Here is a 26,540-nt window from a genome sequence, read left to right as displayed (position 1 = left end):
AAAAGAATTAATCAAAACGGTTTGACAGAAGTTTAAGAACGCTGTCATTTGGCGCGAAAATCATGACAGATTGGACAACCCTGGTGACGTAATCGACGTCAGGCAGACGTGCCGACGTCATGAACCTTATATGGAGTCTGCAGGGGATACCCACTGGCTACACGAACTGACAAGGGCTCACTAGGTAACCTAGCTAACTCTATGTGTAAAACAATCTACTGTAGGGCTGCAGTGAAAAATCAGATCATCTGACCACGGGGCTATGAAGCTGAACTTAAGGGGATTAGGATGTGAATTAACTCACACCTCTACTCTTGGCAGAAAATGGGCCAAGGAAACTACTGAATAGTACCAGACCAGGGGTCTGGATGTATAGTTATAAAAATTACAAAAAATGGTGCCATTCCAACTCACTGTTCAGGCCATACGGTACTAATGTATTTAGGCGAAAGATCCATCGCTGTTCATGCTGTAGAAGGATGCGGGAAAAATCCCCTCCTCTTGCCGGAGGAGAGACTATGTCTAACACAAAATAATGTAAATCAGATATCAAATGAGATTTTTCTAGCCAATGGGAAACTAATGGTGCATGCTCCTTATTGATGTGTATACTCTATCCGGGTTTTAATTTTACGTTGTGTTTTCCCTACCTACATTAGATTACAAGGGCACGTGATGACATACACCACTCCACTCGAGTCACAATCTGAGGTGCCCTTCAAAAAATAAATTTTGTTTGTGTGAGGATGTATGAATTGTGTGATCTCAGAGGTGTGTGGGCAAACTGAGCAGTGTCCACACGGTCTATGCCGACCTTCATATACTATTCTCCTGTCTAAATTACTTACTGAATGCACTAATATATCCTTCAAGTTTCTACCTCTCCGGAAGGTGAATCTCAAATCCGCTTTAAAGAATTTTTCTAAAGCTAACCCCTTCCAGTGTTTCCTTATTAAATCTGAAATGGTTTTACTTTGTGTAGAAAAGGGCAAAATACAATTTATTGTAGATTCTTGATGATGTGATTGTTGAAGAAATAAAAAATCTCTATTCACATATAGTGCTCGTTTAAAAGCTCTCTTCAAAGTCTTATGTGGGTATCCTCTTGCCTGAAAACGGGACATCATAAGGTGTGCTTGAACAATGTACTCAGATGTGGAGGAGCATAAACGCCTAAGTCTGAGAAATTGGCCTGTGGGTATATGGAATATATAGTCATACTAGGTTATAATCAGTTTAGGAAAGGATAGGGTAGGCAGAAAGGAGGGAAGACAAGCATGCTTTGTAAAAATAAATACATAAATAATTAATAAAAACAACAAACAAACCATGAGCTTCATATTCAGCAGGTTGGCAAGCGGACAATTAAAAGTGCTAAAGTTAGCTGGATAAACAGCTGCAGATGTTCAGGAGAGTGCTGCCAATTAGGTGCTCCACTGAATGTAGGCAGATAAGCTTATCCAGCTAACTTGAAGGCTGCACTCCTGCACAACCAGACTTAGCCAGATAAATTATCTAGCTAACTATGAATATCAGAATTATCTGGGTAAGTTATCCAGCTAACTTAACTCTGCTTCAGAATGCCTACAACTTATTTGGCTAACTTTTATCTGGCTAAAGAGATAGCTGGATAAATGAAAGTGGTCAGAGGGATAGAAAATGTGAAACCCATGGTTTGTCCAGTTAAGTCCTAAATGTAGCTGAACATATACAGAATACTTATATATAGGCAGATTTTAAATGCCCAGTGTGCATAATTTCCAGCCTTTTCGCGCTTGGCCGGGCCTTACGTGCACCGGTCGTATTTTCCAAGAGGCCCGGCCACATGCGTAAAGGCTGGTACGCGCTCAAGTGCCTGGCCTCTTGGAAGGGGCGGGCCGGGCAGCGCCGTTGTTTGCCGTCCCGGAGCCTCGCGCACCAGCCAGGAGCTGAAGTAAGTTGCTCAACAAAGGTAACCAAAAAAAAAAATTTGGATTTAGGGGTTGGGGAGGAGAGGGGAAGGGAGGTTAGGGTAGGGGGTGAGGAATTGGGGAAGGCTGCAATGCATAATTCCTCACACCCTTGCACGTGGATTACAAAACTTGGCACGCATGTGTGCGCGGCCCAATGATTTTATAGCATGCGTGTGCCGGCGCACGCATGTTATAAAATTGTCGCGTCCATGTGTGCACGCCGGGAAGCATGCGCACATGGACGCGCATGCACATGTATTAAAATCTACCCCATACTGTATATAAATATATATGTAAATTCACCTGAAATGCAGGTGGTATAGGAAAGGGAGGAAACACCATGGCTTATGGCTTATCTTGGAAAGAAAAGATAACACTTCCGTTTACTCCTGTGTAATCTACTATCCTCAAGCATGGGTACAAGAGGTGGATAGAGACAGCAGTGACGGGGAGAGGGATATTACTGGTGGGGGATTTTAAGCTAGTGGATATTGATTGGAGCATACTATCTGCAGAAACAGACTTAAGGTCTGCATTAGTTAGGTTATTTATTTATTTGATAAAAAATATATGCTGTCTTTGTACGATGCCCAAAGCAGTGTACAATTGCACAAATGCACATCTCCGAGTAGTTTTCATCCAGCTGGCAGCCCAAATGAACAGGAGCAAAAAATGCTGGATGAAAAAAAAAAGAAAGCATAGAGATCCTGAATTGCTTTGATATCCCTGGGAATGAGTAAAAGGAATTAGATCTACTTTATGGGATCTGTGAGATACTTGCGACCTGGACCGGTCACTGTCAGAGACAGGATGCTGGACTCGATGGACCATGGTCTGACACACATGGCAGTTCTTATGTTCTTGTTATGCTCTTATGCAAGATAACAGAATCCAAAAGGGAAGGAGTAATACTGGATCCAAATGAGTAAAGTGTTCCTAATATCCAAGCAGGTCGTCTCCTGAGCTCCAGCGATCATCAGACCATGTGGTTTCAGAAAAAAAAAGAAACAAACTTAGAGATGAGTCATACAAAGGTCAGCCATACAAAGGTCCTGGACTTCAAGAGTCCTAACTTTGTTAAGGTGGGGCAGTACTTTAGAGAGACACTGGCTGGATGGGAAGATCCTGGTGAAGTAGAAGGATAGTGGACTTAACTAAAAAGAGTCATTGTGGGGGTAGTTTTGTAACAGCCCACGGGAGTTAAGCTAACAAATGTGTGCATAAGCCATACAAATTTTCAAAGGGAAAGTACACGCATAGCCTTCCTTTGAAAATTCTTTCCACCAAAACAACTCACACATGATTCCACCTGCTAAAATGGTCCACATCAATATAGTGAGAAAATATATGCAGAAATCCCTAAGTATGTGCCTAAGTGCAAACCCTTCCCCAGCTCCACCCCCTGAAATGCCTCTGCTCAGTCAGTCCATGCATAAGTTTAGCTGCATTTTGGGCAGGTAACCAAAGCCCAACTTTGCTCTGTTTTACCCATATACCTTTGAAAATGACCCTCCCTAAGGCCAAGCAACCTTCGTTAGAAAAGAAAATAAAAGGACAAGTCAAAAAAGAGACCAGTATTGTTTTCAAAAGAGGTTACTGAAAAGGTTGGGGGAAAAGATTAGCATTCAAAAGGTCCAAATGAGAAAGAGGACAGGTTAAGAATTTCTGCAGAGCCAGCATTAGGGGGAACAAGTAAAGCGGTTGCCTGGTGTAGCAATGCCAGCGGGAGCCCCAAGGCCAAGCCAAAGACACGCAGAGGGTTCTGGGGATTTCTCCATTTTGGTCTTCTGTGTTCAGGCATATTTCTCACACCGCCAGCCAGAGCTGAAGAAGGCATGCCTTCTCCAGGAATGGATTAGGAAGAGGAAAGGGATGCATGTCTTTAGGAGGTGGCAGTGGCAGTGGGAGGCAGCTTGAGACATTGTAACAGGACGACCTCTCTGGGTCAGCTCTTGGAAACTCCTTCTCAAGGTTCCAGCCAGGACATTCGCATATCACTTTACACGCTTCATTTAAAGTTATAAGTGCCTGTTTCACAAATGGCTTTCGGTCAGACCCGTTACCTGCCAGCTACAGGCCACCTTCATAGCTTAAATTGGTGGGCCTTTCAAGTAGAAAGTGAAATTTACAACTCTAGGTTTGTCTGAGTCTCCACAATACAGACCCCAGCCCCCAAACTTTAATTTGCCCTCTTGCCTCTGATTTTATAGTGAATCAGGATCCTATCAGAATGGCTACCCTTAGGTTCCTAGCTCTGTACAGGGACTCTCTTCTCTGACATCCAGGACCCTTAGCATCCAGGCCTTTCCCCTTCCTCCTATGCAGCACTAGATGCTTGCACTTTTACCATGCCTGAAGCGTCCAAAATTGATTTTAGGTGCCTGATTATCTTCACCTGGCTTCTGAACTCAAGCAGCTTCAGAATTACACATCCCAGAATGCCTTTTACTAATGTGGACTCACTTCCTGTCAACTCAGGGCACTTGCCAATTCCATTTCCCAGTCAGTCTTGCTTTGGAGTGAGCTCAATTCCTGTTAGCACATGTGGCCCCTGTGTGCCACTAGATGATGTGAGGTGTGAAGACATAGAGGACTTCTATGTTAGAAATCTGATTTTCCTCAGTGTCTATTTAAGGGTTGAATTATATTTTGCAGTGGGGAAGTTCCAGAGAAGGAGAGTTCATGAAAGGGGTAAGGGGTGTAAGAGCTGGTATAGTGATTGACATGTAGAAGAATCCCTTTTGGGTAGGTATTTAGGAGTAATATATAACCATGGTGCAGTGTGGGTCTGGGGCTTCGTCAAGGTAACCAAGTGAAGTAAAGATGTCATTGTCACCCCCTCCTGGGTATACAGAAGAGGAAAAGAGATTTCAGAAGGGGTGTACTCCCAAGCCCTCGGAAGACCTGAGTAAAGAACTGAATGTGTAACAGCTAAACAGAGGACAACCAAAGGAAAGGAAGCTGAATTTGAAGCCAACAGGACCAGGAGAAGGAACTGTGCCTGGCTTGGAGCTCAGTGCAGGGCTGAGGAGACTGTATGACCTGAAGAACAGGGAGTAAGCCTTCCTAGAGCTATTCCAGGGACTTTGTGAGTACTGGAAAATGGGACATGAAACTAAAGGGAAGAGACTGTCTTTTGGGGACCGGGTAGGCTGATGTTTTGAGAGTGAGCCAAGAGGAAGACTGTGGGGAGAGGTGAACTAATTTCTATTCTTGAAAACTATTTGCTGATTTATCTGTTGGAGTGAAGTAAGAACTGTGAGCTGATTATCCTTGTTTTACTCTGCTGAATTGATTTTTAAGTAGACTACTTTTACTTTTCAAGCACAACATTTGGTGTGGAGAGTGAATACTTTGTGTGTGACCTCAGCCCATTTTGTCCCTATAGGTTAGCCATGGCTCAAGAGTAACTGTACCCCCACCCTGGGAGAGTTATCACAGTGCTTCCCAGGGCTGGGGGTTGAAGAGGGTTTAGACACAAAACACTTGCAGGGCATCAGTATACTCTCTCAAGCACCCCCTATTAGTAAACTGTTGCAAATCAAATAACAAGCTACGTGGTTTGTCAAAGGCTTATGAGTGAGCATAGAGGCCCTGTTGTGGCCCAGTATGTATTCCTATGTAACAGGAAAACTGGGAGGGAGGAGGGGGCAGGGGTCTCTGTAGGACCCGTGAGTTTTAATAATCGGAAACTCCTAGAGGGGAAGGAGTATTACAGATTGGAGGCTTGCAGGGGGAAGGGAGTGGTAAGAACATAAGAACTTAAGAAAATGCCATACTGGGTCAGACCAAGGGTCCATCAAGCCCAGCATCCTGTTTCCAACAGTGGCCAATCCAGGCCAAAAGAACCTGGCAAGTACCCAAAAACTAAGTCTATTCCATGTTACCATTGCTAATGGCAGTGGCTATTCTCTAAGTGAACTTAATAGCAGGTAATGGACTTCTCCTCCAAGAACTTATCCAATCCTTTTTTAAACACAGCTATACTAACTGCACTAACCACATCCTCTGGCAACAAATTCCAGAGTTTAATTGTGCGTTGAGTAAAAAAGAACTTTCTCCGATTAGTTTTAAATGTGCCCCATGCTAACTTCATGGAGTGCCCCCTAGTCTTTCTATTATCTGAAAGAGTAAATAACCGATTCACATCTACCCGTTCTAGACCTCTCATGATTTTAAACATCTCTATCATATCCCCCCTTAGCCGTCTCTTCTCCAAGCTGAAAAGTCCTAACCTCTTTAGTCTTTCCTCATAGGGGAGCTGTTCCATTCCCCTTATCATTTTGGTTGCCCTTCTCTGTACCTTCTCCATCGATACAGAGGCATTTTGATATTTTCTGTTTTATTCACCATTCCCTTTCTAATAATTCCCAACATTCTGTTTGCTTTTTTGACTTCCGCAGCACACTGAACCGATGATTTCAATGTGTTATCCACTATGACGCCTAGATCTCTATCTTGGGTTGTAGCACCTAATATGGAACCCAACATTGTGTAACTATAGCATGGGTTATTTTTCCCTATATGCATCACCTTGCACTTATCCACATTAAATTTCATCTACCATTTGGATGCCCAATTTTCAAGTCTCACAAGGTCTTCCTGCAATTTATCACAATCTGTTTGTGATTTAACTACTCTGAACAATTTTGTGTCATCTGCAGATTTGATTATCTCACTCGTCGTATTTCTTTCCAGATCATTTATAAATATATTGAAAAGAAATGGGTCCCAATACAGATCACTGAAGCGCTCCACTGTCCACTCCCTTCCACTGAGAAAATTGTCCATTTAATCCTATTCTCTGTTTCCTGTCTTTTAGCCAGTTTGCAATCCACGAAAGGACATCGCCACCCATCCCATGACTTTTTACTTTTCCTAGAAGCCTCTCATGAGGAACTTTGTCAAATGCCTTCTGAAAATCCAAGTATACTACATCTACCGGTTTACCTTTATCCACATGTTTATTAACTCCTTCAAAAAAGTGAAGCAGATTTGTGAGGCAAGACTTGCCTTGGGTAAAGCCATGCTGACTTTGTTCCATTAAACCATGTCTTTCTATATGTTCTGTGATTTTGATGTTTAGAACACTTTCCACTATTTTTCCTGGCACTGAAATCAGGCTAACCGGTCTGTAGTTTCCCGGATCGCCCATGGAGCCCTTTTTAAATATTGGGGTTACATTTGCTATCCTCCAGTCTTCAGGTACAATGGATGATTTTAATGATAGGTTACAAATTTTTACTAATAGGTCTGAAATTTCATTTTTTAGTTCCTTCAGAACTCTGGGGTGTATACCATCCGGTCCAGGTGAGTTACTACTCTTCAGTTTGTCAATCAGGTCTACCACATCTTCTAGGTTCACCGTGATTTGATTCAGTCCATCTGAATCATTACCTATGAAAACCTTCTCCAGTACAGGTACCTCCCCAACATCCTCTTCAGTAAACACCGAAGCAAAGAAATCATTTAATCTTTCTGTGATGGCCTTATCTTCTCTAAGTGCCCCTTTAACCCCCCGATCATCTAGCGGTCCAACTGACTCACTCACAGGCTTTCTGCTTCGGATATATTTTAAAAGGTTTTTACTGTGAGTTTTTGCCTCTACAGCCAACTTCTTTTCAAATTCTCTCTTAGCCTGTCTTATCAATGTCTTACATTTAACTTGCCAATGTTTATGCTTTATCCTATTTTCTTCTGTTGGATCCTTCTTCCAATTTTTGGATGAAGATCTTTTGGCTAAAATAGCTTCTTTCACCTCCCCTTTTAACCATGCCAGTAATCGTTTTGCCTTCTTTCCACCTTTCTTAATGTGTGGAATACATCTGGACTGTGCTTCTAGGATGGTATTTTTTAACAATGACTACGCCTCTTGGACATTTTTTACTTTTGTAGCTGCTCCTTTCAGTTTTTTCTAACAATTTTTCTCATTTTATCAAAGTTTCCCTTTTGAAAGTTTAGCACGAGAGCCGTGGATTTGCACACTGTTCCTCTTCCAGTCATTAAATCAAATTTGATCATATTATGATCACTATTGCCAATCGGCCCCACCACCGTTACCTCTCTTACCAAGTCCTGTGCTCCACTGAGAATTAGATCTAAAATTGCTCCCTCTCTCGTTGGTTCCTGAACCAATTGCTCCATAAAGCTATCATTTATTCCATCCAGGAACGTTATCTCTCTAGCGTGTCCTGATGATACATTTACCCAGTCAATATTGGGGTAATTGAAGTCTCCCATTGTTACTGCACTACCAATTTGGTTAGCTTCCCTAATTTCTCTTAGCATTTCACTGTCCATCTCATCATCTTGACCAGGTGGACGGTAGTATATTCCTTTCACTATAGTCTTCCCCGACATACAAGGGATTTCTACCCATAAAGATTCAATTTTGTATTTAGTCTCATGCAGGATGTTTATCCTGTTGGACTCTATGCCATCCCAGATATAAAGCGCCACACCAGGTGCTCCTCTCTGTCATTGCCATATAATTTGTATCCCGTATAGCACTGTCCCATTGGTTATCCTCTTTCCACCATGTCTCTGAGATGCCAATTAAGTCTATGTGAACCTTCAGTGCTATACATTCTAATTCTCCCATCTTACTTCTTAGACTTCTGGCATTAGCATACAAACATTTCAAAGTTTGTTTTTGTTTGTACTTTCATTCTGCTTTTTACTTGATAGGGATAAGTTAGAATTTTTTAGCTCAGGTGAGTTTTTAGTTACAGGCACTTGGACTATTTTTCTAACTATTGGAACCTCACTGTCGGGATGCCCTAATTCTAATGCATCATTAGTATCCTTTGAAGATACCTCTCTCCGAACCATGCGCTGCTGAGCGACTGTCGGCTTTCCCCTTTGTTCTAGTTTAAAAGCTGCTCTATCTCCTTTTTAAAGGTTAGCGCCAGCAGTCTGGTTCCACCCTGGTTAAGGTGGAGCCCATCCCTTCGGAAGAGACTCCCCCTTCCCCAAAAGGTTCCCCAGTTCCTAACAAAACTGAATCCTTCTTCCTTGCACCATCGTCTCATCCACGCATTGAGACTCCGGAGCTCTGCCTGCCTCTGGTGACCTGCGCGTGGAACAGGGAGCATTTCAGAGAATGCTACCCTGGAGGTTCTGGATTTAAGCTTTCTACCTAAGAGCCTAAATTTGGCTTCCAGAACCTCCCTCCCACATTTTCCTATGTCGTTGGTGCCCACTTGTACCACGACAGCCGGCTCCTCCCCAGCACTGTCTAAAATCCTATCTAGGTGACGCGTGAGGTCCGCCACCTTCGCACCAGTAGGCATGTTACCAGGTGATCCTCACGCCCAACAGCCACCCAGCTATCTACATTCCTAATAATCGAATAATCGAGGCTTTTTGGTGCACTCTGGGGTACAAAAAACAATACTATGCTCTTGCTTCTTGCTCTTCTTTCTTTTGGTCTTTTATTGAGTTGGGGGTAGGAAGAAGAAGAGGACCCAGGTTCAAAGAGGTTAGGAGGAGGAAGGAAAGGACCTGGGATTGAAGGGGAGGATAGGGGCAGGAGAGAAAAAAGGATTTGGTATTAAGGTGGAGTTACAGAAATCCACTGCTCATCTCTGGGATAAGCAATATGGAATCTATCTACCCTTTGGGATCCTGCCAGATTCTTGATTCCTGGATTGGCCACTGTTGGAAACAGGATTCTGGGCTTGATGGACCTTTGATCTGACCTGGTATGGCAAATTTTATGTTCTTATGTTCTAAGGGAGATAGTAGGAGTAAGAAAAGGACACAGGTTGGATGGTGAGGACTCAGGAGCGGGGTCAGTGGTGGAAGGGGAAAAGAGGGTAAGAGGAGGTGTAGGCTGAGGAAGGAGAGGATTCATGATCATGGCAGCAGAGGACCAGAGATAACGTGATGGGGTAGAGGACCAAGGATTAAGAGGAATGTGGTAAGGGTAAAAAGGACTGGGATTCATAGGGAGAGGGAGGGGAAGAGAGAACTGGGGATCAAGTGGGAGCAGAAAGAGAGGATCAGAGATCAAGGAGGGAAGGTGAGAGAGAGGGTCTGGGATCTGGAGGGCCCTACTCCTTAGCTTCTGCATAGGGCACAATGTGTCTAACACAAGCCCTGAATCTGTGGAAAGTTCAAGGAAGCATAGAAAGCAATAAGGACAGCAAACATGAGAACGGAGAAAAGATAGCTAATGCAGTAAACAAGAGGACAACTCTTTTCCAGATATATGAGTGAAAGGAGAAAATGCAGAGGTGGGATTTAAAACCGAGAAATGAAAAGGAGGAATGTTTTGAGGATGTCAAAGAACAAGCAAAAATACTAATGAAACACTTTTCTTTAGTGCTAAACAAAGAGGGACTGGAGCAGGACCACTGACATTTGGCAGGGGTACATATGTTAAAGGGGAAGTTAACACACCTTTTACAGAAAAAAGGGTTTGCATGGAATTAGCAAAATTGAAAATGGAGAAGACAGTAGACCAGAGAGATGCATCCCAGGATATTACGGGAGCTCAGAGAGGTTCTGGAAGCTCCACTGACAGTTCTTTTTCATTAGGCTTCTTTTGTATATGTTTTCAAGTTTATCCATTTTAAGCTGCCTGTTAGCTATAGAAACTGATTAATGTCTGGATTGCTCTTAGTTTTCTCCTTATTTGATGAGTCTATCCCTATGGTTCTCACAGGCGGACTCAGGAACGCATGTCTGTTCACCCTCCTCGATTACGTCCAGGTTTTGACTTTGGTCACCAGCCGAGGTATTTAGCTGAAGGAACAGATTGGTAAGTCAACACCTTGCACTGATACCACTTGATAAGTATAAGAAGTAGTAGCCTCCCTTTGTTTGAACTTTGCTCTGTAGTGCACCATAAAATTAGTCATATCTATCAGCTGTACAGCTATTGAATAAGTGAAAAAGCCAGCTATGCCATCAGCATAAATAAAAAATAAAGAAAATGTAATGACAGCACTGGTAATGGAAGCAGCATGAGAAGTTTGTGTGTACATGAGCAACACACAGAGAAATACAGAGAAGTATACAAATATGAGACTTCTACTGATAGACTTATAGCTTGTTAGAGTAAAAGGAGGAACACAGAACAGTATCTTTACTTCTCTGAGGACAACCAGGATGTGCAGTCCTCACAGGTAGGGAGATATCATCCAACGGTGCCTAGTCAGTAGGGATGTGAATCGTTTTAGGACGATTAAAATTATCGTCCGATAATTTTAATATCGTCTTAAACCGTTATGGAACACAATACAATAGAGATTCTAACGATTTATCGTTATAAATCGTTAGAATCGTGAGCCGGCACACTAAAACCCCCTAAAACCCACCCCCGACCCTTTAAATTAAATCCCCCACCCTCCCGAACCCCCCCCCCAAATGACTTAAATAACCTGCGGGTCCAGCGGCGGTCTGGAACGGCAGCGGTCCGGAACTGGCTCCTGCTACTGAATCTTGTTGTCTTCGGCCGGCGCCATTTTCCAAAATGGCGCCGAAAAATGGCGGCGGCCATAGACGAACACGATTGGACGGCAGGAGGTCCTTCCGGACCCCCGCTGGACTTTTGGCAAGTCTTGTGGGGGTCAGGAGGCCCCCCCCAAGCTGGCCAAAAGTTCCTGGAGGTCCAGCGGGGGTCAGGGAGCGATTTCCCGCCGCGAATCGTTTTCGTACGGAAAATGGCGCCGGCAGGAGATCGACTGCAGGAGGTCGTTCAGCGAGGGTTCCGGCGCCTCGCTGAACGACCTCCTGCAGTCGATCTCCTGCCGGCGCCATTTTCCGTACGAAAACGATTCGCGGCGGGAAATCGCTCCCTGACCCCCGCTGGACCTCCAGGAACTTTTGGCCAGCTTGGGGGGGGCCTCCTGACCCCCACAAGACTTGCCAAAAGTCCAGCGGGGGTCCGGAAGGACCTCCTGCCGTCCAATCGTGTTCGTCTATGGCCGCCGCCATTTTTCGGCGCCATTTTGGAAAATGGCGCCGGCCGAAGACAACAAGATTCTGTAGCAGGAGCCCGTTCCGGACCGCTGCTGTTCCGGACCGCCGCTGGACCCGCAGGTTATTTAAGTCATTTGGGGGGGGGGTTCGGGAGGGTGGGGGATTTAATTTAAAGGGTCGGGGGTGGGTTTTAGGGGGTTTTAATGTGCCGGTTTTGCGATTTTACGTTTTTTCGATTTTTTACGATTTTTCACGATTTTTCACGATATTTTACCCCCCCAAACGGCAACAATACGATTCCCTCCCCCTCCCAGCCGAAATCGATCGTTAAGACGATCGAGGACACGATTCACATCTCTACTAGTCAGTGAAGATTTCTTTAATGCTTCTAGAAGATTTTGGCATCCTGTATTGAGCATATCCATGCTGTCCCACAGCATGGACATTGTATAGAGCCCCTTCAGTTCCAGGCTTTCTGTGGAGCCAAACAATCATGTGATTTTCTCTGCAAAGAAATACTGTATTTCCTAGCGTGTAGCAAATGGACTCAGGACCAATGGGTATAGTGTACTCCTGTTAGCAGTTGGAGACGGATCAGATTTCAATCTGATGTCAGCTCCTAGTACATATACCCCTGCAGGAAGTGCAGCTTTTCAGTATTTTCCATTTCCAGAGCAGTTAGGGACTATCTGCACGCTCTTGCAGCGTTTGAACCAAATCCAAAGAAGAAAACCAAAATTAAAGGGGAAAACCTACCTGAAGACGAGCCCCGCTCTCCTGCGGTGATACCCTCGGGTCCCTCCTCCAGTTGAGATTCCCGAGGTGATTTACATGGTCCCTCGGAGGTGAGCCTCGGTCCGGCGGCCGAATCGCGGCGAGGACCTAGCCCCCGATCCTCGGGCGCGGCTGAGAGGCAGCGGGTGCACCCATCGAGCGCGGCGGTGAAGGTATTTGCCCTCTCTCCCCACAGCCGGAGACCGCCCGGAACGAAACCGGGAAGTGCCGAAGACAAGGTAAGGTGAAAATCTTCTGTTTGAATCCGGTCTCCGAGGATAGAGGAGAAGCACAGGTCACCGATCGGAACCAGTGCCACCGGGTTGATCCGCCCTAGCAGGGCCAGGCCCCGGCTATTTCCAAGGGTCTGCCCATGTGGAGACCCTCTGAGGAGGTCACCATATTACCCGCATGCTCGCCGTCGCCATCTTGGCCCTATTCGCCGCGCCACCCGCCGTTCGATCTGAGCACATAAATCGAGCTAAGCGCACAAAAATCATTGTGCACATAAAGTTACGCGCACATAAAACCTTGCGCGCATAAGTTGCACGCACAGAGCCGGACGCATATCTACGGCTAGGCGCATATCTGCGCTCACATCTCAGGCGCACTGGAGCGTACAAGAGCTTACGTGTCCACAGACATGGCGCCTCCAGAAACAGGAATAAAAGCTCAAGGCCTCTGCCCTGCATGCCACATCAGAGCCGCACAGAGCGAGGAGGCCGACACCCTGTGCGCACACTGTGAGGAGGCCCTGGGAGATCCAGGTCAGGGCCAGTTCCACCCAGGACCCAGTGCTAGCTCCTCAGGGGGTACCCCAGACCTAGCAGGCCCCAGTGGGTCCACCCCACAGACAGGGACCCCCAGAGAACCTGCGCCCCTCAATTTAGACACAGCGTCGATATCTTGGGTGGAGTTATTCAAGGGGTTTCATGCCTTTGTCAAGATGCAAACTGAACCTCTGGCTGATCAGCCACATGCTCCACCGGAGGACCCTCATGCCCCAGGACCCTCAAGGCCTAGGCACAGGCTCCCACCCCCCAGAAGCCCCACCTACGGGGACACGGATTTCTCCGAAGAGGAAGTCGAGCCCCTGGAGGAGGGGGAACTTCTCTCGGGGACAGAGCCACACCGAACCATGAGATGCTTCTTCACAAAGGACGAGCTCCCGGACCTCGTATCCCAATGTCTAACGGAACTCGCTATCCCGGGCCAAGGTACCTCGGGGGAACCTAGAACGAACCCCCTGCTGGAGGGCCTTCGCCAAACGTCTTTCCATTTTCCTCTCTTACAGGCGGCACAACAGCTAATTGACCTGGAATGGAATGCCCAGGAGTCCACATTCAAAGGGGGATGAGCCTTGTCAGCCATGTACCCCCTGGACCCAGAGACCAAGGAGCTTCTGGCATGCCCTAGAGTGGACGCCATAGTCTGCGCGCACTACCATCCCAAATTGGTAGTGCAGTAACAATGGGAGACTTCAATTACCCCAATATTGACTGGGTAAATGTATCATCGGGTCACGCTAGAGAGATAACGTTCCTGGATGGAATAAATGATAGCTTTATGGAGCAATTGGTTCAGGAACTGACGAGAGAGGGAGCAATTTTAGATCTAATTCTCAGTGGAGCACAGGACTTGGTGAGAGAGGTAACGGTGGTGGGGCCGCTTGGCAATAGTGATCATAATATGATCAAATTTGATTTAATGACTGGAAGAGGAACAGTGTGCAAATCCAAGGCTCTCGTGCTAAACTTTCAAAAGGGAAACTTTGATAAAATGAGAAAAATTGTTAGAAAAAAACTGAAAGGAGCAGCTACAAAAGTAAAAAATGTCCAAGAGGCGTGGTCATTGTTAAAAAATACCATTCTAGAAGCACAGTCCAGATGTATTCCACACATTAAGAAAGGTGGAAAGAAGGCAAAACGATTACCGGCGTGGTTAAAAGGGGAGGTGAAAGAAGCTATTTTAGCCAAAAGATCTTCATTCAAAAATTGGAAGAAGGATCCAACAGAAGAAAATAGGATAAAGCATAAACGTTGGCAAGTTAAATGCAAGACATTGATAAGACAGGCTAAGAGAAAATTTGAAAAGAAGTTGGCTGTAGAGGCAAAAACTCATAGTAAAAACTTTTTAAAATATATCCGAAGCAGAAAGCCTGTGAGGGAGTCAGTTGGACCATTAGATGATCAAGGGGTTAAAGGGGCACTTAGAGAAGATAAGGCCATCGCAGAAAGATTAAATGATTTCTTTGCTTCGGTGTTTACTGAAGAGGATGTTGGGGAGGTACCCGTAATGGAGAAGGTTTTCATGGGTAATGATTCAGATGGACTGAATCAAATCACGGTGAATCTAGAAGATGTGGTAGGCCTGATTGACAAACTGAAGAGTAGTAAATCACCCGGACCAGATGGTATACACCCCAGAGTTCTGAAGGAACTAAAAAATGAAATTTCAGACCTATTAGTAAAAATTTGTAACTTATCATTAAAATCATCCATTGTACCTGAAGACTGGAGGATAGCTAATGTAACCCCAATATTTAAAAAGGGCTCCAGGGGCGATCCGGGAAACTACAGACCAGTTAGACTGACTTCAGTGCCAGGAAAAATGGTGGAAAGTGTTCTAAACATCAAAATCACAGAACATATAGAAAGACATGGTTTAATGGAACAAAGTCAGCATGGCTTTACCCAGGGCAAGTCTTGCTTCACAAATCTGCTTCACTTTTTTGAAGGAGTTAATAAACATGTGGATAAAGGTGAACCGGTAGACATAGTATACTTGGATTTTCAGAAGGTGTTTGACAAAGTTCCTCATGAGAGGCTTCTAGGAAAAGTAAAAAGTCATGGGATAGGTCGCGATATCCTTTCGTGGATTGCAAACTGGCTAAAAGACAGGAAACAGAGAGTAGGATTAAATGGACAAGTTTCTCAGTGGAAGGGAGTGGACAGTGGAGTGCCTCAGGGATCTGTATTGGGACCCTTACTTTTCAATATCTTTATAAATGATCTGGAAAGAAATAGAACGAGTGAGATAATCAAATTTACAGATGACACAAAATTGTTCAGAGTAGTTAAATCACAAGCAGATTGTGATAAATTGCAGGAAGACCTTGTGAGACTGGAAAATTGGGTATCCAAATGGCAGATGAAATTTAATGTGGATAAGTGCAAGGTGATGCAATTAGGGAAAAATAACCCATGCTATAACTACACAATGTTGGGTTCCATATTAGGTGCTACAACCCAAGAAAGAGATCTAGGTGTCATAGTGGATAACACATTGAAATCGTCGGTTCAGTGTGCTGTGGCAGTCAAAAAAGCAAACAGAATGTTGGGAATTATTAGAAAGGGAATGGTGAATAAAACGGAAAATGTCATAATGCCTCTGTATCGCTCCATGGTGAGACTGCACCTTGAATACTGTGTACAATTCTGATCGCCGCATCTCAAAAAAGATATAAATGCGATGGAGAAGGTACAGAGAAGGGCTAGCAAAATGATAAGGGGAATGGAACAACTCTCCTATGAGGAAAGACTAAAGAGGTTAGGACTTTTCAGCTTGGAGAAGAGACGACTGAGGGGGGATATGATAGAGGTGTTTAAAATCATGAGAGGTCTAGAACTGGAAGATGTGAATCGGTTATTTACTCTTTTGGATAGTAGAAAGACTAGGGGGCACTCCATGAAGTTAGCATGGGGCACATTTAAAACTAATCGGAGAAAGTTCTTTTTTACTCAACGCACAATTAAACTCTGGAATTTGTTGCCAGAGGATGTGGTTAGTGCAGTTAGTATAGCTGTGTTTAAAAAAGGATTGGATAAGTTCTTGGAGGAGAAATCCATTACCTGCTATTAAGTTCACTTAGAGAATAGCCACTGCCATTAGCAATGGTAACATGGAATAGACTTAGTTTTTGGGTACTTGCCAGGTTCTTTTGGCCTGGATTGGCCACTGTTGGAAACAGGATGCTGGGCTTGATGGACCCTTGGTCTGACCCAGTATGGCATTTTCTTATTTTCTTATGTTCTTATGGAGGGATGAGCGGCGCTCAAGGATGCACATGACCGGCGCCTGGAAGCCATCCTAAAACAGTCATTTGAAGTTGTAGCCATGTCCCTGCAGATTATGGCCTGCTGCACCGTGGTGACACGTGCCTGCTTATCACAAGCTAGGAACAACACTCCGGGAGAAGACATGGGACCAGCAGTTTCATTCCTCACTGACGCTGCCTCTGATCTAGTGCGCACAGCAGCCAGAGGTATGTCGTCCGCAGTGGCGGTTAGGAGACAACTCTGGCTTCGAAGTTGGTCAGCTGACGCCTCTTCCAAGATGCGCCTCACGAGGATGCCCTTCAAAGGATCCCTCCTGTTCGGCAGCGAACTAGAGAAACTGGCCAACAAATGGGGCGACTCCCCATTACCACGCCTGCCGGAAGACAAGACGAAGAGAAACCAGCATCCCTTCCACAGGTCCGCCAGGGGCAGAAGCTCGCAACGCTTCAACCCTTACAACAGCAACTATCAAGCACCCCGCCATATGGGCAGGAACCAGTCCTTTCGGAACAAGCACAACAAGAGGGGAGCCAGCTCGGGGACAGGCCCCAGCCGCGCCCCACAATGAGAATCAGCCGACCCATCCAAGGGAAGAAGCCATAGGGGGTAGACTAGCCCTATTCTACCGCAGATGGGTCGAAATAACTTCGGACAAGTGGGTCCTAGCCATCATCCGGGAGGGGTACTACCTGGATTTCCTTCAAACCCCTCCGGACAGGTAAGTGAAATCCCCCTGCCACGACCTCCTCAAGAGGGCAGCAGTAGAAGCTACTCTATCCAGACTTCTGTCCCTCGAGGCCATAACCCCGGTGCCTACACAGGAAATGAATACTGGACATTACTCCATCTACTTTGTCGTACCCAAGAAAGAGGGTACATTCAGGCCTATCCTGGACCTCAAGTCAGTCAACCGCCACCTAAGGATCCCCCGCTTCCGCATGGAATCCCTACGATCCGTCATACGTGCAATACAACCAGGAGAGTTCCTCACATTCCTGGATCTTTCAGAGGCCTACTTACACATCCAAATTCATCGGGAGCACCAGCGCTACCTACGCTTCAAGGTCCTGGATCGTCACTATCAGTTCCGGGCACTACCCTTCGGGTTAGCCACAGCACCCCGGACGTTCACCAAGATAATAGTAGTGGTGGCGGCAACACTGAGGAAGGAAGGAATCCTCGTTCACCCTTACCTAGACGATTGGCTGATCAGGGCAAACTCACCGGAGGAAAGCCACCAAGCTACCAGCAGAGTCATAACACTACTGGAAAGCCTAGGATGGGTGATCAACACAAACAAAAGCTCCCTTCAGCCCTCACCTTCGCTGGAATACCTAGGAGTCCGATTCGACACCAAGGAAGACAAGGTCAGCTTGACCCCCACAAGGAGATCAAAATTGTGGAACCGGCTGCAGACCTTGCTGAGCGTTCCTCGTCCCACAGCATGGGACTACCTGCAAGTCCTCGGGCTAATGGCATCCACACTGGAAGTGGTGCTATGGGCGCGAGCCCACATGAGGCCCTACAATGCTCACTTCTATCTTGGTGGAGCCCACGGTCCCAGAACTACACCGTATGTCTACCACTCCCAGGCAGAATCCGGACCCAACTACGGGGGTGGCTGCAGACTAGCCACATGAGCCGGGGATCAAGACTATCCTCCCCAACCTGGACCCTGCTCACCACAGATACCAGTCTACACGGGTGGGGAGCACACTGCGAAGAGTGGAATGCAGAAGAGGCGGGATGGAACATCAACCACCTAGAAGCACAGGCAGTCAGACTAGCCTGCCTGTGGTTCGCCCACAGACTCCGAGACAAAGCGGTCAGGGTGATGTAGGACAACGCCACGACTGTGGCCTACATCAACCGACAGGGCGGAACCAGAAGCCAACAGGTGTCCCTAGAAATAGACCTCCTGATGGCGTGGGCGGAAACAAATCTCCAGGAGATCTCCGCCGTCCACATCGCCGGGAAAGACAACATCACGGCAGACTTCCTCAGTAGGGAAAGTCTAAACCCAGGAGAATGGAAGCTGTCGTCCACAGTCTTCCAGATGATAGTGAATCGGTGGGGGACCCCAGACATGGACCTTCTAGCAAGCAGATCCAACGCTCAAGTACCCAGATACTTCAGCCGCAGGCGGGATCCGCAGTCCCAGGGGATTGATGCCCTGGTACAGACCTGGCCACCGGGGATCCTGCTATACGCCTTCCCGCCGTGGCCCTTGCTGGGTGCAATCATACACAAGATACAGCGACACAGGGGACTAGTTCTTCTGGTGGTTCCAGATTGGCCAAGAAGACCCTGGTACGCAGACTTGAGAAGACTACTGGCAGGGAATCTACTACCCCTGCCCCCACACAGAGACCTACTACAACAAGGTCCGATCCTTCACGAGGACCCAGCTCAATTCTCTCTTACGGTCTGGCCATTGAGAGGGCCTGCCTGAGAGAGAGCGGATACTCGGGGGCGGTAATAGATACTCTCCTCCGAGCACGTAAGTTCTCCACATCTCTAACATATATAAGGATCTGGAGAATTTTTGAGGCCTGGTGCGAAGGCCACAACGTCAAGCCACGCTCCTCCAATGACCCCGTGATCCTGGAATTCTTACAGAATGGACTACAGAAGGGTCTGTCCCTCAACTCCATCAAGGTACAAGTGGCAGCTTTGTCATGCTATGGCTCCGGGAGCGAGGGCAACAGCATAGCCTCGCACCCAGATGTATCACGCTTCCTGAAAGGAGTCAAACACATCCGCCCACCACTACAGTGGCCAGTACCTCTATGGAACCTCAACTTCGTCTTGGAGTTCCTAGCAGGATCCGCCTTCAGACCCCTCCAAGGCCTGTCCCTCCGTCTGTTAACCTTAAAGACGGTGTTCTTGCTGGCCGTGTGTTCGGCCCACCGCATCTCGGAACTACAAGCACTGTCCTGCCGTGAGCCGTTCTTCAGACTCACCCCGGGGTCCATCCAACTACGCACAGTGCCCTCCTTCCTCCCCAAAGTGGTCTCACACTTCCACCTTAACCAAACCATCTCACTACCAACGATGGATGGCTTGAAGAATTCGGAAGAAGCCCGTAGTCTACGCCACCTCAACATCGGCAGACTCCTATCCAGATACCTGGAAATGTCGGAACCAGTACGAAAGACAGACCACCTTTTCGTCCTTCACAGCGGAAAGAGGCAAGGAGAAGCGGCCTTGCGGGCAACCATTGCCCGCTGGATCAAAGAAGTCATCAAGGCGGCCTACATAGAAGCTGGAAAACCACCACCTCTACAGGTCAAGGCCCATTCTACCAGAGCCCAGGCGGTATCCTGGGCAGAAACTAGAATGCTGTCACCTGCCGAGATCTGCAGGGCGGCAACGTGGTCCTCCATCCATACCGTCTCCAGATTCTACCGTCTGGATGTGCAGGCTCAGGAGGACCCGGCATTTGCAAGGGCAATTCTAAGTGGACCACAGGCAGCTTCCCACCCGGTTCAGGAGTAGCTTTTATACATCCCATTGGTCCTGAGTCCATCTGCTACACGCTAGGAAATGGAGAAACTACTTACCTGATAATTTCGTTTTCCTTAGTGTAGACAGATGGACTCAGCATCCCACCCTTGGCTGCCATTATACATGTTTTTTTGTCAATGAATCAAGGGTAAACCATGTTTTCATCTACCTAGAACATCCACCCTGCCAGGTGTCGACGCTTTCCGGTTGAGTACACTGGCTGTCTCCAGCTATAGTCAATCAACCAGTTCCAGTTAATCAAGTTTTAAATGTTCTAACAAGTTATGAAGTTATTTAAGTTAATCATATTATTAAATTAATCAATCAGTCAGTCATACATATATCCACAATGCTTTTCGAGGAGAATACTGAAGAGCTGCACTTCCTGCAGGGGTATATGTACTAGGAGCTGACGTCAGATTGAAATCTGATCCGTCTCCAACTGCTAACAGGAGTACACTATACCCATTGGTCCTGAGTCCATCTGTCTACACTAAGGAAAACGAAATTATCAGGTAAGTAATTTCTCCATTTTCAAAATTTCAGATGTTTTCATTGCATGACCTCTTGGTTCACCGTATCTCATCCCTCTTGGAGTCATTAAGTACATTTTTTGATCTTGTTTGTTTTCTTAAATTTTTCATCGACTGCTGTGTGCATCAGTATTGGTGCATTGAGTGGTGTTGGTCAGATTTTACTAAAACTGAATTATTTGATTTATCTTGTTGATGTTTTTGCCAATGTGCAAAAAGTGAAGAGAGCCAGCAGCTTCAACAAGTGCCTTCAGTGCAATCATATCTTGTCTATCACAGATTCCATGATAGATATGTACTCTGCCTGGGAGACAGCCATGACATCTTAGAGTCTTCCACATGTAGGAAAATGACTCAAAGAGGATGTATTTATTGCTTAGAGCTCATGGAGAAGCTCTTTGGGTAAGGTGAGTCTGGTTCATTGGCATTTGCATTGGAAGCATCAACTGGTATTTGAAGAGCCCAGGAGCTGTACCAAACACTGGTGAAATTTTGACATTGATAAAGTATTAATCTCCCTCAACATCAAGCACCCATAGAGACCAGGAGACAGATCACTGTCTAACTTTCCTTATCTGATTAAAGCAAAGGATTCTGTTTCATTTGTACTGGCATCAAGGAGTACCAAAACGGGCATCAAGTGAAGACTAAGATGCATCTGCATAAGTCCCCATCGGTGTGCGATGCTGTGAGCGGGGAGATTCTGGCTGAGGCCATAAATCCTCTTAATCATTCCCATAGAGAGGATAGATCGCCTTTGCTTCGATCTCTGGAAATGCAACAGCCTACAAGAACTCAGATTATAGCCAGTGATATTACTCAAGTATCCCAGGAAGATGTGACTACGCTTCCTGTTTCCCTTGCAGTACTGGTGATAGCAATTTTTGAGGAGGAATTGTAAAAATGTATCCAGCAACATTGGATCACAGGAATGCAAACACTGGTGCGTTGGCATCAACATCATCAATTGTCTTGCAAACCGAAGTCCAACTTCTTCTGGAGACTTTTATAGTATCTGGAGGAAGGGCCATGATGCCAGTTCCTGGAGAAGCATCAGCATTAAGAACCCGCATTTGAACATTGCGAGAATTTGCAGATTATAAGTTTTTTTGGTCAAATAAATAAATACATAAATAAACCGTTGCACACTTGTCAATTTCCAGTGTGCTGGGGAAGGCGGCAAGCTTCCCCAAGGCACACAAGTTCATTGTAATCTAGATATTAATGGACAAGAGGTACCCTAGTGACCTTGTCTTCTATTTAAATGTAGATTTGACTGAAAACTTCCTACCTTTGATTCTGGCTCACAGTCTTAGTAGTCTTGGAGGTAAGCCTATGCATATGAAGTCTACTCTGATCAGGAGAAGTCAATAGGTCTCCCCTTGAACCCTTCTTCTTCACAGGAACGAATAAAGTGTCCTCTTGAAGACCTCTTCTTTGCTGATTTTGTAAAGTGAATGGCGGAGACCATTCCATTTAATTTACAAAAGGAGGAAAAAGTCCAGGGCAAAATAAGTGTCATCCTCCAGTTTGTGAATTCCCTCCCACTCCCAGGCATATCATGGCTGTGCTTGTCCCTGAAATCCTGCAAGAGACACTGATGAGAATGTGGGAGAAAACCCTTCATTGTGTAAATTAGAGGGCTGATACACTATACCATGTCTAGAAGGCTCCCGGATTCAAGAAGCAACAATTGCCTCATCAGTCAGCCGTAGCTGAATCTGCTATCAAGAAGAGCAAGAAGTCTAGAACATACTTTTCAGTGCCCTGGGGAAGGAATCTTGTACCCTTGACCTCAGAGGAAGAAAGATTTATCAGGGTGTTATGCTCAATGATCTCATAACATCTTATCAGCTCTTCATGGGCCAGTATATGTGAAACAAATTGAAAGAGGTTAAGGAGTGTCAGAACACCATCCCCAGGAAATGCATGATGCCCTAGAGTCAATAGTGGACAAGGATATGGTTCAATTGACCTAAAATATTTTTGAAATGGCAACAAGAATCTCAGGTAGGGATTGGCACCTACAAACATACATAGTTGCAGGCCACAGATTTCAGACAAGATGTCCAGGAAAGACTCAAAGACATGCCGTACAATGAAGATAATCTCTTTGGAGATAAGAACATAACACTTGCCATCTGGGTCAGACCAAGGGTCCATCAAGCCCAGTATTCTAAGTACTTGAAAGGATCCCAAGGGGTAGATAGATTCCAAACTACTTATCCCAAGAATAAGTAGTGTATTTCTGCAACTCTCCCTTAATAATTGTTAATGGACTTTTCCTCCAGGAACTTGTCCAAACCTTTTTTAAAAACAGCTTACTAATAGTTTTCACCACATCCTCTGCCAACAAATTCCAGAGCTTAATTATACATTGAGTAAAAAAATATTTTCTCCTATTAACTTCATTGTGTGTGTCCCTTGGCCTTTGTACTTTTCGAAAACGTAAACAACCGATTAACGCTTACTTGTTCCATTCCACTCATTATTTTATAGACCTCTATTATATCTCCCCTCAGCTGTCTCTTCTTCAAGCTGAAGAGTCCTAACCTCTTTAGCCTTTCTTCATAAAGGAATTGCTCCATCCCTTTTATCATCTTGGTTGCCCTTCTCTGTACCTTTTATAATTCTGCTATATCTTTCTTGAGATGTGGTGACCAAACCTGAACACAATACTCAAGATGAGGTTGCACCATGGAGCGATACAGAGGCATTGTGATATTCTCTGTTTTATTCTCCATTCCTTTCCTAATAATCCCTAGCATTCTATTTTCTTTCTTTGCTGCTGCTGCACACTGAGCAGAAGATTTCAATGCATTTTCAACGATGACACCTAAATCCTTTTCCTGAGTGGTGACTCCTAATTTGGAACCTTGCATTTTGTAGCTATAATTTAGGTTACTCTTCCCTAAGTGCATTACTTTGCACTTGTCTACATTCAATTTAATTTGCCATTTACATGCCCAATCTCCCAGTTTTGTAATGTCCTCTTGCATTTTTTCACAATCTTTTTGTGATTTGACTACTTTGAATAATTTTGTGTCATTGGCAAATTTGATTACTTCACTTATTGTTCCCATTTCCAGGTCATTTATAATTACATTAAAAAGCATTGGTCCCAGAACAGATTCCTGGGGCACTCCACTATTCACCTTTTCCATTGGGAAAATTTACCATTTAGCCCTACTTTCTGTTTATCTTTTTAGTTGGCAATCCACAATAGAACACTGCTACCTATCCCATGACTTTCTAAATCCCTATGAAGTCTGTCATGAGGGACATTGTCAAATGCTTTCTGGAAATCCAGATACAATATAATCAACTGGCTCACCTTTATCCACATGTTTATTTATGCCTTCAAAAAATGTAGCAAATTTGTGAGGCAAGACTTCCCTTGGCTAAATCCATATTGGCTTTGTCCCATTAAACTATGCTTATCTATTTGTTCTGCAATTTTGTTTTTTATGATAGTTTCTACCATTTTGCCTGGCACAGATGTCACGCTCACTGTCTTTAATTTCCTGGATCACCCCTTGATCCCTTTTAAAAAATTGCTGTTATGTTGGCAACCTTCCAGTCTTCAAGTACCATAGATGATGTTATTGAAAGTTTACAAATTTCCAATAGCAGATCCGCAGTTTCATTTCTCAGTTCTTTCAGCACTCTGGGATGTATATCATCTGGTCCAGGTGATTTGCTACTCTTTAGTTTGTCAATTTGCCCTAGTACATCTTCCAAGTTCACAGAGATTTGTTTCAGTTCCTCAGAATCAACACCTTTGAATATCATTTCTGGTATGGGTATATCTCTTACATCTTCCTCAGTGAATACTGAAGCAAAGAATTAATTTAGTCTCTCTGCTATGGCTTTGTCATCCCTAAGTGCTCCTTTTACCCCTTGATTATCTAGTGCTACAACTGACTTTCTCGCAGGCTTTTTACCTCAAAGTGGTCAAATTAAAGACCACTATGTTATGCTTCAGACCTCTCCACTGTCACACCAGACTTATTCTTCTTAACTTGGAGGTATTCAAGTGAGGTGCCAAGGAGACATTTCTGACTTCTGAGGAGACGTTACCTTCTGCTCCTCATTTCTTTCAGCAGTAGAGACTTCCCTCTGTCCCAGACAGAGGAGGGCCCAAAAGCAACACCCAGCATCCCATCTAAAACTTAGGACGGGGTTTTGACTGCATCCAGGACAACATAGCTACAATCCCAGTATCCAGTGATTTCAGAGAATTTTCCTGTTTTGGGAAGACTGAGGTTTTGCATAAACTGTTGGCCCAGAATGACATCAGACACTTGAGTTCTCAGCAAAATCAGAAATAGATGCAGATTACATCTAATGAAAACCTTGCCAAATGGCTCTCCGAGAAGCTCTTGGTCTACGTCTTAATATCAGGAACTCTCCTCTCTCTTAGATGCCAGTTCAGTCAAACTCAGTCCACCAGGGACAAAGGGCAAGGATTTTATTTTTTTTTATTTTTTTAAAATTTGAAACTTTTTATTGAGTGTCAACAGAAGTTTACAAAATTGTGAGAGCAAAACATATAATACAAATAAAGTGAGCATGAGGCTACATAGTGAATACAATTATAAGTAAACGTACATTAAAGCGTGAGGCTATACTATGGCAGCATATGCGACAGGCTAACAAGTCTAAGCCAACATCATCATAGACACTCCAATTTTATACCTAATATCCCCGTCTCAGTCCCCTCCCCCCCCCCCCCCCCTCCCTGTGATACCCGTGGAGGGAACAGATGGGACATCATCTTTCCTGCACGGTTATGGTTGGTGATGAAAATCATGGTATTCGCTGTATGACATAGTTCTGCTTAATAAATAGCCTAAGTTCTGTTTCCCCCTTGACAGTCATCTGAGGTGGTAGCATGGACTTTCCAGGTCTCATAAGCCTGCCAATTTGACCAAAATTTAGACAGTGTGTCATGTTTGTGTGCCAAAATCTGTGTTAATAAATAAATGGACTCCACCCTGTGTTGTATTTCCTTGAGACTCTGAGTAACCTGCGCCATCCATTTTTTCGCAATTTCACATCTTTAACTACACACATATTTAACTAGGACATTCGTACAGCTTGGCAGTCCCAAAATCGATCCACCCAGCAGTACTTGTTTAAGTGACAGTGAACCTCGTGTTATCCCCATCTCTAGGAGCCAGCCATCAATCTCATCCCATAATCTGCGAATTGCAGGGCATTCCCACCACATGTGTAAGAAAGATCCTATGGCCTTACACTTCCTACAACACGGGGCAAATAGTCTTTACCATGATATGCAGCTTTTTTGGGTACAAGTACCAGCGATAAAGGAGTTTAAAGGCATTTTTCATTAAATTTGCAGCAATGAAACCCTTACCCATGGAGTGATAAATCATCTTCCACTTCCTAGGGGTTATCTCTTGGCCCAGATCCAAGCTTTAATGTGCGCAGCCTTGGGTTGCTCTTTTGGACACAGCCTGGTGTATATCAGTGAAACCACCTTTGTGGCTCGGTCTGCCCTGGAGCATAATTTTTCAAAATCGGATTCCCCCTGCTGTAGATGACCTCCGAGGAAGGCCTTAGCAAAGAAATGAGTGACTTGATTGGAGGGAAATAATGACGAACCAGAAGACCATATTCCAATTGTAAACTCTGGAAAGTCTTAATCTTGCCTGGTCCCCATAGTTGTCCCCCATTCCTGGAAAGCCCGATTGTCATACCCAGGCGTAAACAGTTTATTGGCGTATAAATATGTACTATTTATTTTATTTTATTTTTAATTTTTA

The 26,540-nt window shown here is 45.0% G+C and overlaps 1 protein-coding gene across 5 annotated transcripts in view; it reads left to right on the top strand.

Moving 5' to 3' along the window:
• RNF165 (ring finger protein 165) overlaps nt 1-26,540 on the top strand; it is a 345,068-nt gene that overhangs the window by 217,909 nt on the left and 100,619 nt on the right. For all 5 annotated transcript variants that reach the window (XR_003853057.1, XR_003853056.1, XM_029580671.1 and 2 more), the window contains one exon: nt 10,621-10,716. Coding sequence is in view for 3 of the 5 variants with exons in the window: in XM_029580671.1 (XP_029436531.1) it covers nt 10,621-10,716 (96 nt within the window). In the remaining 2 variants the exon portion in view is untranslated. The remainder of the gene's footprint in view (nt 1-10,620; nt 10,717-26,540) is intronic.

The sequence above is a fragment of the Rhinatrema bivittatum genome, chromosome 1 (genome assembly GCF_901001135.1).
Source record: "Rhinatrema bivittatum chromosome 1, aRhiBiv1.1, whole genome shotgun sequence".
Taxonomy (NCBI): Eukaryota; Metazoa; Chordata; class Amphibia; order Gymnophiona; family Rhinatrematidae; genus Rhinatrema; species Rhinatrema bivittatum.
This window is presented reverse-complemented; position numbering and strand designations above follow the sequence as displayed.